Source organism: Poecilia reticulata, chromosome 9 (genome assembly GCF_904066995.2).
Source record: "Poecilia reticulata chromosome 9, P_reticulata-male-v2, whole genome shotgun sequence".
NCBI classification, from domain to species: domain Eukaryota; kingdom Metazoa; phylum Chordata; class Actinopteri; order Cyprinodontiformes; family Poeciliidae; genus Poecilia; species Poecilia reticulata.
The window spans coordinates 11246634-11260571 of NC_088838.1; the positions used below are offsets into that span (position 1 = coordinate 11246634).

General features: G+C 39.9%; 1 protein-coding gene across 2 annotated transcripts; it reads left to right on the forward strand.

Moving 5' to 3' along the window:
• The first annotated feature begins 3799 nt into the window (after positions 1 to 3799).
• Positions 3800 to 13311, forward strand: slc20a1a (solute carrier family 20 member 1a). 2 transcript variants are annotated; one of them, XM_008419190.2, is made up of 12 exons: positions 3800 to 4133; positions 5694 to 5820; positions 5929 to 6296; positions 6388 to 6528; positions 6638 to 6723; positions 7702 to 7798; positions 9066 to 9185; positions 10071 to 10274; positions 10412 to 10883; positions 10960 to 11145; positions 11232 to 11316; positions 12220 to 13311. In XM_008419190.2, the coding sequence occupies exons 3-12, from the start codon at positions 5948 to 5950 to the stop codon at positions 12373 to 12375; spliced, it is 1896 nt and encodes a 631-aa protein (XP_008417412.1). In that variant the 5' UTR covers positions 3800 to 4133; positions 5694 to 5820; positions 5929 to 5947; the 3' UTR covers positions 12376 to 13311. The 2 variants fall into 2 exon arrangements, with proteins under 2 accessions (XP_008417412.1, XP_008417411.1); XM_008419189.2 differs by having other exon boundaries at positions 3801 to 4133; positions 5926 to 6296.
• The last annotated feature ends 627 nt before the right edge of the window (positions 13312 to 13938 follow it).

Genomic DNA, 13938 nt, shown 5'->3' on the forward strand with positions numbered 1-13938 from the left:
ACATGAATATCACTTGGTCAAAACCATTCCATTGTTGCTCTGCCTGTATGTTAAAGGTCACCAACCAACTGAGGTTTGAAATTAAGACTGAATTAATAAAATCTTCCTTCTTCTTTGGGTTTCTTTAAACAATCCCATAGTCTTAACATTCACATCGACAAGAATCCATATTCCAGAAATTTGCTAATTTAATGTGTTAAAACTGTTTTATTTTTTGGGGGTTTTTTTCCAGCTCCTGCAAAATGTAATTCAGTTTTGAACTTAATAAGAGATATTGGTGAGGAATGCAGGACATACATTTAAAAGGGGAAATTTGAATTGGACAAAAAAAAAGAAGAAAGCACATAAAAATAAATGTTACATCTCATCAAAGCATGTTTTTTTTCTTTTAAATCCATCCACTTAACATATAATGAAGATAAAACTGTCTTGCCAGAGAGACTGCTTGACGTTATGATAAGTTCCAGTTCAAGTTAAGTTTATATGAGTAGCAGTAGCTCCACGTATCCACTCAAACCTCTCCATTTTGTGCTTTGTGAAATCTTCAAAGCTTGGATATTGTTTTATAACCTAATCCTGTTTTAAATTTCTTTACAATTTCATCTCTTACCTGCTTTGCTGTGATCCTTATAGGTTTTATTACGCTGTTTGTTCACTAATGACCTCTAACGAACGCCCAAGGCCGTCACAGAACAGCTAAACTTAAACTGAGATCGAGTTACAAGCACATATGCATCCCACGCTTTTAATATTTTTATTTTGAAAGTAAAATATTGTGGATCCTTTTTCCTCTGCTTCCCAATGAAGCAGAAGACTTTGTGCTGATCTAACACTTAATATTCCAATAAGAAAAAAAGGATGAAAGTGCTTGTGAACGGTTGTGTAAGCGTGGCTTCGGCGAGGTGAAAATATTCCACGTAGCTTGCACTTCTGCATACATGGCACACATGCAGACCTCGCCAAGCATAGTATAAATAAATAATGAAAGGAGGAAGTGATCAGCATATTCAGAGGCATCCGAGCATTTTAGGACGAAGTCAGCACTGCTGACGTTAAACATGTCTCCAGGACATTCCCGGAAAAAGGGACCTGAGCGACAGGTTGATTAGTAACACTGACTGTTGCTTCGCAGTCGCTGAGCTGATTTTAGTTTGATTTTGTTTTTTTCTGACCAAATTGTTGAACTTACTTTTAAATTGCTATTGATTTAGAATGAAAACATGTCATTAAAATCACCAGCCAGTGTTAGTGATTTCAGTCCAGCAGTGCCTGCAGTAAATACTCAAAGTAATGGGGGCAGCAGTACATTTTGAGCCAATAGCAATTTTATTTGGGGCTAATATAATTCTACATTTGTAAAGCAACTAAAGTAATTTTGTTTGGTTTTCAGTTTGACTCAAAATGAAAACTGTGCATCAGATTCTTTGATCTGTTTTGTGTGTGTGTCGTCATCTAAGTTTTAAAAGGGTGTGATTTCTCCAGTGATTCATATTTAAGTTTACAGTAATGGTGAGTTCACTGTCGTTTCTGAGCAAATAGCACATATGGGTTTAACCCCTTAACTGTCACTCCCAAAATGCTGACGGGTCAGTCAATGGGTCTAAGATGTCTTCATGATAGTTAAGGGTTTTAAAGTCCCCATTTGAAGAAACTAAAGGTAGCACTTTGTTCAACCTAAATTAAGCCCTTTTTGTTTCCTCTCAGGTATTTTCATTTTACAGACATTGATTCAAATCGCTACCGTCAGCTTGTGGTATTTTGGGGTGCGGGGTTTGTCTTTTGCTGCTTCTTCACTCTCTACATTCTCTCTGCCAGAAGAGACACGAAGCCTGCAGTCTCCTGGATGTGTAATTACCGTAAACAGTAACATAGAAATAGACAAGAAAAACTAAATCTCATAAACACATGCTTCTCAGAGTTGGCACAACTAAAACCGATGATACTTGGATTGTCTTTAGAGATTGTTCAGGAGGAATTTTTGTTTTAAACTTCCAGAAAGAGGAGTTGCTCAAGCATGTTTATGCTTCCTTTAAACAAATACTTCAAAAAAAAAAGTAGTACTGTGGAAAATTTTCTGAGAAGTCCCTGTATAAACTGAGGAAGACAAAAATGAACCTGGCGCAGTGGCTAGTGGTAGCGACCCAAGTAAACCCAAACAAACTGTTTTCCAGTTGCAAGTCAGAAAGCTAGCGAGTTATGCTAACTGTTGTATTCAGTGACAAGCTAACTATTGTTAGCTGGTCAATAATTCAGTAATCTTCTGTGTGTCTTATTTATTCAAACACCAATGATGTCGAATTCACATAAAAATATAAATATATCTCTGCTATTTTTGCTACAATTATCCTCAGCGACGTGTGGTTCAAGGAATTGCAAGTTTCGTTTAGAACCACTGCGACAGACTGGTGACCTGTCCAGGGTGAACCCCGCCTCTCGCCCAGAACGTTAGCTGGAGATTGGCACCAGCAACCCTCCTGACCCCACTAAGGGACAAGGGTGTCAAGAAAATGGATGGATAGATGATACTTCTTGTTAATTTGTGTATAAATTGATGTTGAACGCATAACTGAACCGCATCCTTCAGCAGAGACTACAGTAACTTTTCTGTCTTTCTTCTTGAAAAAAAAAAAACCCACAAATTGGGTTATGTTACCATTTTAAAATAGATGTCGGCACTGTGGTATATGGAAACATGGGTATATATTGAGGTGGTACTTTTTATTAAAAGTATGAGGACCACATTTGTGGCTTCTGCTTCTGAGGGTCCTCTGGCATACTTACATGGCTTGCCTTGAAACAACACAAGCAGCATATCTGAAAAATATCTAGTTTAATAGTTCATCACTCACTACTGATATTTGCCGTTTGCGTCCGTGCTGGAGTCACACTTCAATCATTCCGTGAAAGTAAATTAATCAGTGGATAAATACCGGGTGATTAAACTTGCCTCTCCTTCCCAGCTCTGCTAAGTCTGAGCTGAAATATTGCACTCCAGTCACCAGTCATGACGGCAACACCAAATGAGTGAGTCAGAGCAAGAAATGACCTTTGTTATTAATTTACTATTTTTCACTTAATAGTTAATGTAAGGTGAGTAATCTGGGAACAAAGTTAGATAAATTAGTAACACTTTATTTGAAGATGACACAAACACCTGTCATGAACATGAAGAAGTCTTTATGAATGTTTATGACAGCTGTCATGAAGTGTCATTTGGTAAATAATGACACTTTTATTGCAAAGTTGGCATTTTTAATGGACTTTTAATGCAACTTTTAGAGCAACTTTGCATTAAAAGTGTCATTATTTACCGAATGACACTTCATGACAACTGTCATAAACATTCATGAAGACTCCTTCATGTTCATGACAGGTGTTATGTCATGTTTATGATAGTGTCATGTCAGTCTTATGCACACCCCTTCAAATAAAGTGTTACCAATAAATTATATGGTTACCTTACACAAAACCTAATTTAGGGTTGTTAAATTGAGGGCATGCAACAAAAAAATGTCTGGGCAGATTAGTGCTTTGCAGGCTGATGAGTAGGGCTAAAAAAGAAGAGGTGCGTTAATTATGATCTCATAAAATCTTGGCTCCAGTTCCAATAGGGATTCTCCAAGGTTTTGGGGGCTGCTACGCGATAATTGGCCAGCAGGTGTCTCCAAAGTGCACTCTACTTTGTTCACGTTTTTAACCTTATATTGTCTTGATATACTGTGCGAAATTACATTATCGCCCAAAAAGTAGTACGGCCCGAATTAGAAAATAGATTATATTCGTCACAGCAAAAGCTTTGTCTCTTTCTTATTTCGGCTGTACAAGTACGGCGTAATTTGAGGATAAAATAAGACAAGATAATCAGCACACAGCTGTAATTATTCTGCACTCTGTCAACAAACAGGCTAAACATTAGCTTCTGTACGGCAGCTGTCCCATGACCGGAGTGAAAAGGCGTGTTCTCGGCTCGGTATATAAAGCAGCCCCCTGCAGAAGCCCCACTAATGCCGCAGGCCGCCGCACTGTCCCCTCAGCCTGCGCGGTCATCCTCCTACTGTTGGTCCTGCTCACAGCTGACAGCAGCAGCCTGAGGACAGACACCAACACACCGAGTGAAACTGTACGTCTCTCACGTAAGTGTCGCTTTTTCCCCACTTTATAGAGTGACTTGCCTTTTTATGTGGTCTCTTTGAATTATGTAAGGGCAACTAAGGAGATTAACATACCACCTGATGAAAACTGGCTCAAAACTACTGACTTCTGTTGCTGTTTAATATGTTTTTTTCGTATAAGTTTCCACAATACTTTTTTTCCCCCATTAGTCTGAACTTGATATGAAAATGGATCTCAGAATTTAAGGGATTATATAATTTCAAAATGTTTACTTTTATTTATATAAAAATGATATTACTACAGAGGCTTAGTGACTTCAGCCCTTGTGTTAAAAGGTATTAAGGGAAAGCAACTTCTAAATTACTTTCACTTAAGATATTTCAGGCAGGTGCCTGAACCGTAGTTATTGAACCGTAAACAAATAGTACAAATACTGAGATTATGCAAACCTTTACAATCTGTGTGCTATAAATACAGAAAAAGCTTGGCTGCATATAAAAATACATTGAATAGAACAAAAAAAGTTTACTTTCTTTATTTCTTTTTTTTTTTTCTTGAGTAAATCCCATGATTCAAGTCATAACTGCAACAAGTTATTTTTTGTGAACTCAAATTCCCATTTACAATTAATATATGCTTTCAAGCTAATCTGTGTGACTTTGTGTTCCAAGACTGGGTATACTTGTGCAACATTTTTAAAATTTTCTGAACTTTTGCAGTGAGTTTTTAAATAAATACAATTAATAGTGCTGTAGAAACATTTCTCTGCATAATTCTTCGGCCTTTGCATGTTCTTATTATGCTTATTTGAGGAAAGCATGAAAACCATACTTTATGCAACATTCGAAACTGGACAGAATTATTCTACGCCGATCACAGGTTCTTACAAATTGGTTAAAACTTTTACTTTGTAGCAAACAAAAAAAAATTAGGTCACCAGAGGCACTTGGCCTGAGCACCTTCAATTCAAGAACCATGACTGACAACGCCTATAAAAGCAGATGAGTCATTACGTTTTGTTAGATAAAAAAAAACAAACAAAAGAAAAACACGCTCTTTATTACAGCAAAACAATTTCAGGGTGAGCTCACTTAGAAGTTCAGATTTTGCGTCGATCAGTGTGCTGTAAGTTAATTATATGCTGTACCTCAGCATCAGTGGACTTAATGTGGATTGGATCATTAAACCATTTAAAAGGTTCTTCTTCTCTTTTATCGCCATGGGGATAACCTGATTGAGTCTTTAAAGGCTTAAACACACTCATGAGCTCTTACCCTCCAAAACATATTCCAGTTAACTTCAGTGCTCTCCGCTTGCTCTGACACACTCTGCTGTGAAGTTATTTTTAGCGCTTTTTATTCCTGATTGAACCATTTTGTTCACCGGTCAAAGAAAGTTCTTTTATTTTACTGGCAAGAATAACTCCTCCCCTCTTCACTCCACCATATTTGAGTAAATCATGCATGTCGATGTAAATGATGCGTGTCGCTTGTTGTTTTGTTGGGTTGTTTGGGCTTGTTAATGTGTAACTCAGCTTAAGGACGGTGCCTATACTGACTCGTATATCTGTGTTTTTGCAGCGTGAATCATCTGAGGACCACAATGGACTCTCCTCCCATTTCCATACAGGGTCATTTTATAATGAGCCTCACAGATAAACCCTGCATACCCAGCTAGCAATAGATTTAATACATTTTCCACTAATAGGTTCGTTTGTTCTAAACCTTAGAGGTTTTGTTATTATTTATTGCTACATACTACCTCAAAAGTTGCTATCAAACAACAAATTATTTTTTTACTTTTATTTTTTAGTAGAATAACATTGAGAATACTCATGGATACGACTACTCTAGCAACGTTGGCTGCTGCCACCACTGTAGCTCTGGTCTCCCAGTCAGACATGTCGGACTACCTGTGGCTCTTAGTGGTCGGGTTCATCATCGCCTTCATCCTGGCGTTTTCGGTGGGAGCCAATGACGTCGCCAACTCCTTCGGCACGGCGGTGGGCTCCGGAGTGGTCACCCTGCGGCAGGCCTGCATCCTGGCCACCATCTTTGAGACGGTGGGCTCGGTGCTGTTGGGGGCAAAGGTCAGCGAGACCATCCGTCAGGGGATCATCGACGTGCGCATGTACAACGGCTCGGAGCACGTGCTCATGGCGGGATCCATAAGTGCCATGTGTGGTGAGCCTTTGCGCAGATTTTGTTTTCGTTTTGAAAGTGTGAATCTTTAGGCCATAAACAGAAGCTCAGCTGGTGTTTTTCTGCCACACAGGCTCTGCCGTGTGGCAGCTGACTGCTTCGTTCCTGAAGCTCCCCATCTCTGGAACACACTGCATTGTTGGGGCCACAATTGGCTTTTCAATGGTAGCGAGAGGTCACCAGGGGGTCAAATGGATGGAGCTGCTTCGCATCGGTAAGCAGACTTTCTCTTTCCAAGTATTCCAGCAAAAAGGAAGAAGAATCTACAAAAGCTAAAATATAAGTCATGTAAATAAATTGTACATGAAATGTTCTGTTTAAAGTGGCATCATGGTTCCTGTCGCCTGTTCTGTCGGGAATCATGTCGGCAATTCTCTTTTATTTCGTCCGCAAATTCATCCTGAACAAGGTAAGTAAATAAAGCAAGGAGCTGTGTGATTAGATCATGAAATGACAAATCATATTTAATATTCTTGTTTTGTTATTTCTTACATTATTAAAGCTGTAGTACCGTTTCAGTCCTGGCTGAGCATCGTTTCATGTAAATAATAATTTACACAAAGTGTAATTGTAGATTTTAACTATCTGTAGAAAGCAACGCCTCAATACTAAGCCTACTAAGTACCACCATCATGGCAGACATTTTGCAACATCAATACAGCAAGACTTTGGATTTTTTTCAGTTTGCTTTATTTTTGACTTTTGTGCCATCTATTTTTCATCACAGCTGTTAAAATGTTCAAGCTACACATTGGGAAAATAAATGGCAGAAATGGAAAAGTCAGACTTCCATTTCTGACTTTTGGATTTCTTCAAAATCCACAGCGGTTGTCTTAAAACGTAAAATGTAGGGACAGCTGCAGCAACTGTCTAAAAGCTGTTTATTTGCACTTCTGATATTTCACATCTCACTGTATAGTACACAAAGCTAGTGCGCTACAACCTCTGTTAGCATTGTGTGTTACGGTTGGAATGCACGAAATACTACGAAAAAAAATGATCAGCTTGTGTTGCTAATAGTAGCTGGCATGTCACTGATCCCTCAGATTTCCAGTTTTAAAGTGGAATAAGGTGAAGTTGGATTTGAGGTCTGTACCAAATCCGCATGTTCTCCCAGACTGTGAGAGGAACATCAATACAGGATAGGTTGACTTCACTGAAATATCCATTCTGAGACGTCTGCCTGATCAGAGCAAACTTTACTCTAAAAGGCAAAACTTGAAGAAAACAGGAACAAAGACTTTCAGCTGGATATTTACTTCACAACATTGAACGTGCTCAGTTTTAAAACCCATTACTTGTTAAGAAACTGCACTTGATTTAAAATCACAAACAACCCAGAAAAGGTCTCTTTTTTTTCCACCTCCTCCCCCACACATACACACAGTCTAACCCTGTACCAAATGGACTGAGAGCTCTTCCTGTCTTCTATGGCATCACTATGGGCATCAACCTCTTCTCCATCATGTTCACCGGAGCTCCGCGTGAGTTTCACACAGACACACCAAACCAGAAAGTCACTTGATATTTTCATCCAAATGAGCCGGGGGTAATATCAAGGATGGTTGATGATGAAATTAAGATCCAAAGAATGAAAATCCATTAGATTATTAACTTTATTCCTTGTAGTGGTGCAAGGGCAAAGCACAACCCATGTATTGAGGTCTTAGTCCTCATGCCGGTGGTCGCAGGTTCAATTCCCAACCTGGCAACATTTGCCGCATGTCTTCCCCCTCTCTCATAACTCTCTTTCCTGTCAAACTACTTTCAAATAAAGGCAACTAGAACCAACAAAACCTTAAAAAAAAAAAACTTTATTCCTTGCTAATATTTGTATTAATTAGGAAATAAACATCACCATACTAGGCTTGATATGAAATGAATAAGGTCAAGAGAAGAGAATAAAATAATCCCCTATCGAATGGATTTCTAAAAGTCCCATTGGCATTCATTGGCAGGATTTGACTTTTTTCAAAAGGGCGCCTGACTGCACACCGCTGTGGCTGTCCAAAAAGAAAATGTCCAAAATAGCCCTGTTGTGCAAAAGTACTGCTCATCTTTTCACAATCGTATCGTACAGAAGGTCGTTGCAGTTATCTCTTGCAAGTTTGATGGAAATCCATTAGTTCTGTTGAGTTTTCTTGAACTGAGATGAGATTATCTCCTTGCACGCCTCACATGCAGTTACCAGTGTTTGAGGCCGATCCGGTTTAGCATGTACGTTAGAGATAGGCTACACCCATAATGTTGGCCAGGCTTATTTGGTGTTATGATCCAGTTGCTCACAAGAAAGAAAGATTAAGCTCATTTTATTCCACCTTCAAAAGGCAGAAAACAACAGCACACTCTCTGTTCAGTGAAAACATTAGAAGAGGAGAGGAATTATTAAACTGCCACCAACTGAGTTTTTATCGCTACGCCGCAAGACTTGCCTCTTTCTCAGTATCTGATTAGAGGAGTGTGCACTTTCACTGATACTGCTGCCTTTAAGCAGAAAGACATGCTGGCATCTGAGGAGCGAACGTTTAAGAAAAATCGTATCATTTTCTACAAATTACACGTCCGACTTGTTATGCCGGACACCTGATGTCCTGCTTCTAAGGTGATGTAATTTTAGTAAGACAGGTTTTGTTGATTTTCGATTTTAGAGCATGATGGCAAAAATTAAATGGACACATGGTTCTGTTTGTATTTTTGTTTTTTTTTCCTGAGGCGACCTTTCCTGACATGTCTCTTCTCCTTGGTTAACAGTGCTCGGCTTTGACAGGATGCCGTGGTGGGGCACGCTGTGCATTTCTCTGGGCTGTGCCGTCATCACCGCTCTGGTTGTCTGGTTTGTTGTCTGTCCACGCCTCAAGAAGAAAATCGAACGTGAGTAACAGAGACAGCTTCAGGAAGACAAACGCTCTAGATTCGCGGATGAAACTGTTGAGCGGCTGACGAGGAACTACAGAGCTTCACAAAAGAAATCACGCCCAATCATCTCTTTAACATTTTGTCACGTTGCAACCAAAAACCTCAGTGCATTTTATTGGTAATTTATTGACGCATCAACAGAAAATAGCAAACAACTGGAGGAAAAAAAAATGATACGTGATGATTCAAAGTGTACAAGTAATTTCAACACCCTGTGTTCTGATATACTTAAAGAAACATAGTGGAGTTTAGAACTTCTCCTTTTAGTAAATAGAGTCAAATTGTGTGTTCATCTGTTCCACACAGCAGGCAGGCCAGGGTTAAAGATGTGGAGAAATTTAAAGCAGGATTTAGTTGTAAAACAATAAGCCCGGTTCTGGCTGAGTAATACTACGACTGAACTGCTCATCACTTTGACCATACCCTGCTGATTGCAGAAAATAGAAAAGAGTGGTGGCAGCATCATGCTCAGTGGACTATTTTTTACCTCAGCATGGACAGAGTGTTGTAGCATTTTGTACAATGATCATTTTGTAGTGTTGTTTCCTTATTATTTAGTCATTTGAGCAATTTTGCAAAGAGAAATTAGTACAATATTCAGACTCGTGATGTGCACACACAGTGATGAAATACTTCAAAAATACCGCACAGCCATTACTATGCATTTATGCACTTCTTTGTGTTGGTCTACCACATAAAATCCCATAAATCATTGGACGATTACATAATCCATCGCCACGGATGCACCAGCAATAAATTAAATGTAATAAATCTGTAAATTCTGCTGCAGTATAGCTGTCCGCAACAAAGCTGTTTGACTTGTAACGTCTCGCTTTTCAGGTGAAACGGCTCCTGCTCCCTGTGAGACTCCGTTAATGGAGAAGAACCCGAGCAAACCTCCAACAGAACAACCTCAAATCCTGTCTGACCTCCATCTGCAGAACCCTCTGGTAGAAACCCAGAAGGTGGCCTTTAAACTGGGAGGCTCAGAGGAGACTGACCTAAACAGCGACATAGAATCCAAGGATCTTGACATCTCCAACGGTGAGAATTTTTAAATCTGGTGCTGGAAATGTTACATTTTTCACACTGGTGTCTCAGCTGTGAAGACGTGGTTACACCGCACGCAGCTACGACCGACCAGTTAACAAATCGATGTTATGAGCGAGCTTTTCCCACAGGTCTGAATGGCTCCGTAGGCCACATGACGATCACCGATCCCCACAGTGGACGCTCCCACACCATCCACAAGGACTCAGGCCTTTACAAAGACCTGCTGCACAAGCTCCACAAGGCCAAGGTCGGGGACTGCATCGGTGACAGTGACACGGAGGAGCGACCCATGCGGCGGAACAACAGCTACACGTCCTACACCATGGCCATATACGGTATCCAAGGCGATCCCAAATACAGAGACGTGGACGCCAGCTTCCAGAGGAGACCTCGGGTGGACAGCTGCAGCAGCTACAACTCAGCAGTGACCACCGGAAGCACGGTCCCGGACGGGAGCGTGACGCAGGAAGCTGATGCAAGTATTGCTGTGGAGGAAGACGAGCTGGAGATCGACCAACCTGCAGTCTCTTTGCTTTTCCAGTTTTTGCAGATACTGACTGCATGTTTCGGCTCCTTTGCTCATGGGGGAAATGACGTCAGGTAAGCAAGGGTGTTTTTTTTTCAGTTTGCCAAAGTATGATCTTCTTAATGATTTACATTTCTTTTCTTTCTCTAGCAATGCTATTGGCCCACTGGTAGCCCTCTGGCTTCTCTATGAGAGTGGGTCCGTGGTGTCAAATGCTCCCACTCCCATCTGGTTGCTCCTGTACGGCGGAGTAGGAATCTGTGCTGGACTCTGGGTTTGGGGTCGGAGGGTGATCCAGACCATGGGTAAAGACCTGACCCCCATTACACCCTCAAGGTATGCCTCGTAGCTATGCCCTGTCCGAGCAGAAGCGATGATTTACCAGGTTGTAAAACCAAAATAAACTTCTCCTTTCCCTGCAGTGGATTCAGCATCGAGCTGGCTTCAGCTGCCACGGTCGTTGTGGCGTCTAATATTGGTCTTCCTGTCAGCACGACGCATTGCAAGGTAATAAAGCTAAAATCTCTGATCCTTTATCACAAACAGATTGTGGTGAGCTCTGAGCATGTTATGAAAGTCATATATCTCGAAAACGCCTGCCTTGCAAACATAATCACACCCCTTGAATTTTTTTCAATTTTTAATTTTTTTTATGCAACAGCCACAAACTTAAATCTATTTCATTTGGATTTTGTGTGATGGGTTTTTGGATACTAGTCTGGTGCTTTGCAAAAATTATAGATGATTCAAAGATTGATGATCAAATGCAGTCTAAATTCTTGAAACAAAAACCTTGCGAAATCAGCCTTTATTTTAGTACCAAGTACCAAAATTGGCTTACAGTTGCAAGTCTTTTTATTGATGTCTCTCTGCACATTTGAAGACTGAAAAAGTATTTCCCACGTTGAATGCAAAGCATCTATAAACTGCGTATTTGAAGTTTTGCTACAGATTTTAAATTCAGTTTTGGTCTGGACTTTGACTGGACCATTCAAACAAACAAATATGCTCTAGCAGGTTTACTGCTGGGATTACTCTGAAAATGTGTTTTACCTTCATCCAGCTTCTCTGCTCTGGATGAAGAAAATCCACAGCATCATATTGACAACCACACATGCTTTATGTTGGAGTTGGTGTGTTTACTAACTGGTTGACTTCTACAGACAGTTGGTTGGACTCGGTTTTATTTCAGGGTGTTTCTTTAAAGTGGGCTGAACAGAGCTTCAGATTGTTATTTGTGAGGAATTTTTAAACGCACGTCCTTTTCATCATCACGCACTTCATTTTGTTGCTCCATCACATCAAAAGCAATAAATTATATTCAGGTTTGTGGGTGCTTGGTGACAAAGGTTAAAAGTTCAAGTGGCAAGATGTTTTTTTTATCTTCCAGTAACTCTTACTTGCACACAGGTGGGATCTGTGGTGGCTGTTGGTTGGCTGCGCTCCAGGAAGTCAGTTGACTGGCATCTGTTCAGGAACATCTTCATCGCCTGGTTTGTCACAGTTCCCATCTCTGGGCTCATCAGTGCTGCCATTATGGCTCTCTTTATATATGTTATTCTGTAAAGCCACCATCTTGAAACACTGTTAGCTTCCCGCTCTCTATTTTCACCAATTTCTTAAAAAAATAAAATAAAATGCTTTCACTTTGTCACCTACTAATGATTGATTTGTCATTTAGCGTAATTTTATCTCCATCCATCATTTTATAGGAAGGTTTTCAAGAATGACGCGGAGCTTTAGTAACACTGTTCAGCTGTCAAAGAAACTGCGATTGTGTACAGTATATTCCTCTGTATATTTGTATAAAAATGATGTGTATAATTCAAATCAGTTTTCTGAAAATTAAAAGTGTGCGGTAGCCAATAACTGGAATGGAAATTAAATTATTGAACATATTTGAATGGAAAGAGTCATTTCATGAGAAGTGATTTCAAAGTATGAGTGTTTGCCAAGAAAATATTCACTTCACGTTGTTCTGTGGGTGGGGGGAAAACACTTTGAGCTTAAATTTCAAATTCTAAAAATAATGGAACAAAATTAACAGGTTTGTTTGTTTGTGTTTGTTATAATATCTATGTATATCTATACGTATTTGTTCTGCACTGACACATTTAATAATATTTCAAATAAAAGTACAACGTGAATTACAATTTTAGATGAATTGTAATTTCTTTTTAATTTCACCACAAGGTGGTGCTGTTACTGCAAAGGCAAATAGATAAACAGTTGAAGCTCAGTCAGATTGCGTTGAAAACATAATGTGAACATTACTTCATATGTGATAGCTTTTTTTTATGTTTTACTAATGCTGTTCTATGATTATCTCTGTATTTGTTTGGGTTTTCTTTTTTTTCTTTTTTTAGTATCGCCCCCACCATCCTGCTGCATGGAGCAAATCCCTAAGTGGACAATAATATAGTGATACTGATACTTTTATAAATCAGTCAAACGTGTGCATTGGAACAATAATTTTGAACGATTAAATTGTATTAATCTTTAGTGTGTAGCAACAAATTTCATCTCACGGCATTTCACAAGGTAAACAGGTCCAAACTGGGAGGTGAGAACAGAAAGCAATCAGGAAATCACACAGAATCACTAGTGCAGGCACAAGTCTGAATGCAGAACGTTTACATATAAGCAAATTACTCGTGGCGCATTGTTATTGAAAGGCATTTTTAATAAAACCACTTTCCTGCTGTTCCTGTTATGTGTCATTGCTCACGTGCGGCTCATTCACGCTGACCAAACAAAGGTCTCTAAGCCCTGCTCTAGCACTGGCATTAAATATGAGTAAAAGTCAGTTTTGATTTCGAGTTGCATGACCTGCCTTGCCGGATTTCCTTTAACAATGTCCTTTATCCCTACTTTCTATAAACCATCCACCCAGACATGCAAATGTCTCTCCAAGACGGCATCAGGCACCGTGCTACAGAAGAGGTCGGAAAGGCCGCCTGACCTTCAGACGGAAAAAACAGAGACACTCAGGACAAATAGCCATGAACGTACACACTCACACCAAAGTGCAACTTAGAAAGACCAAATAACCTAACATGCATGCTTGTCGAGGTGCATTGTGCTATGGGCGGCAGCCAAGGGAGGGGACCCTGGCGGTCTGATCCTCGG

Excerpts from the sequence above, each read along its gene's own strand:
- slc20a1a (XM_008419190.2), top strand. The coding sequence starts at position 5,948 with ATGGATACGACTACTCTAGCAACGTTGGCTGCTGCCACCACTGTAGCT. Across the intron at positions 6,297-6,387 it reads ATCCATAAGTGCCATGTGTG|GCTCTGCCGTGTGGCAGCTG; the intron begins GTGAGCCTTTGC and ends TCTGCCACACAG. Across the intron at positions 11,317-12,219 it reads TCAGCACGACGCATTGCAAG|GTGGGATCTGTGGTGGCTGT; the intron begins GTAATAAAGCTA and ends ACTTGCACACAG.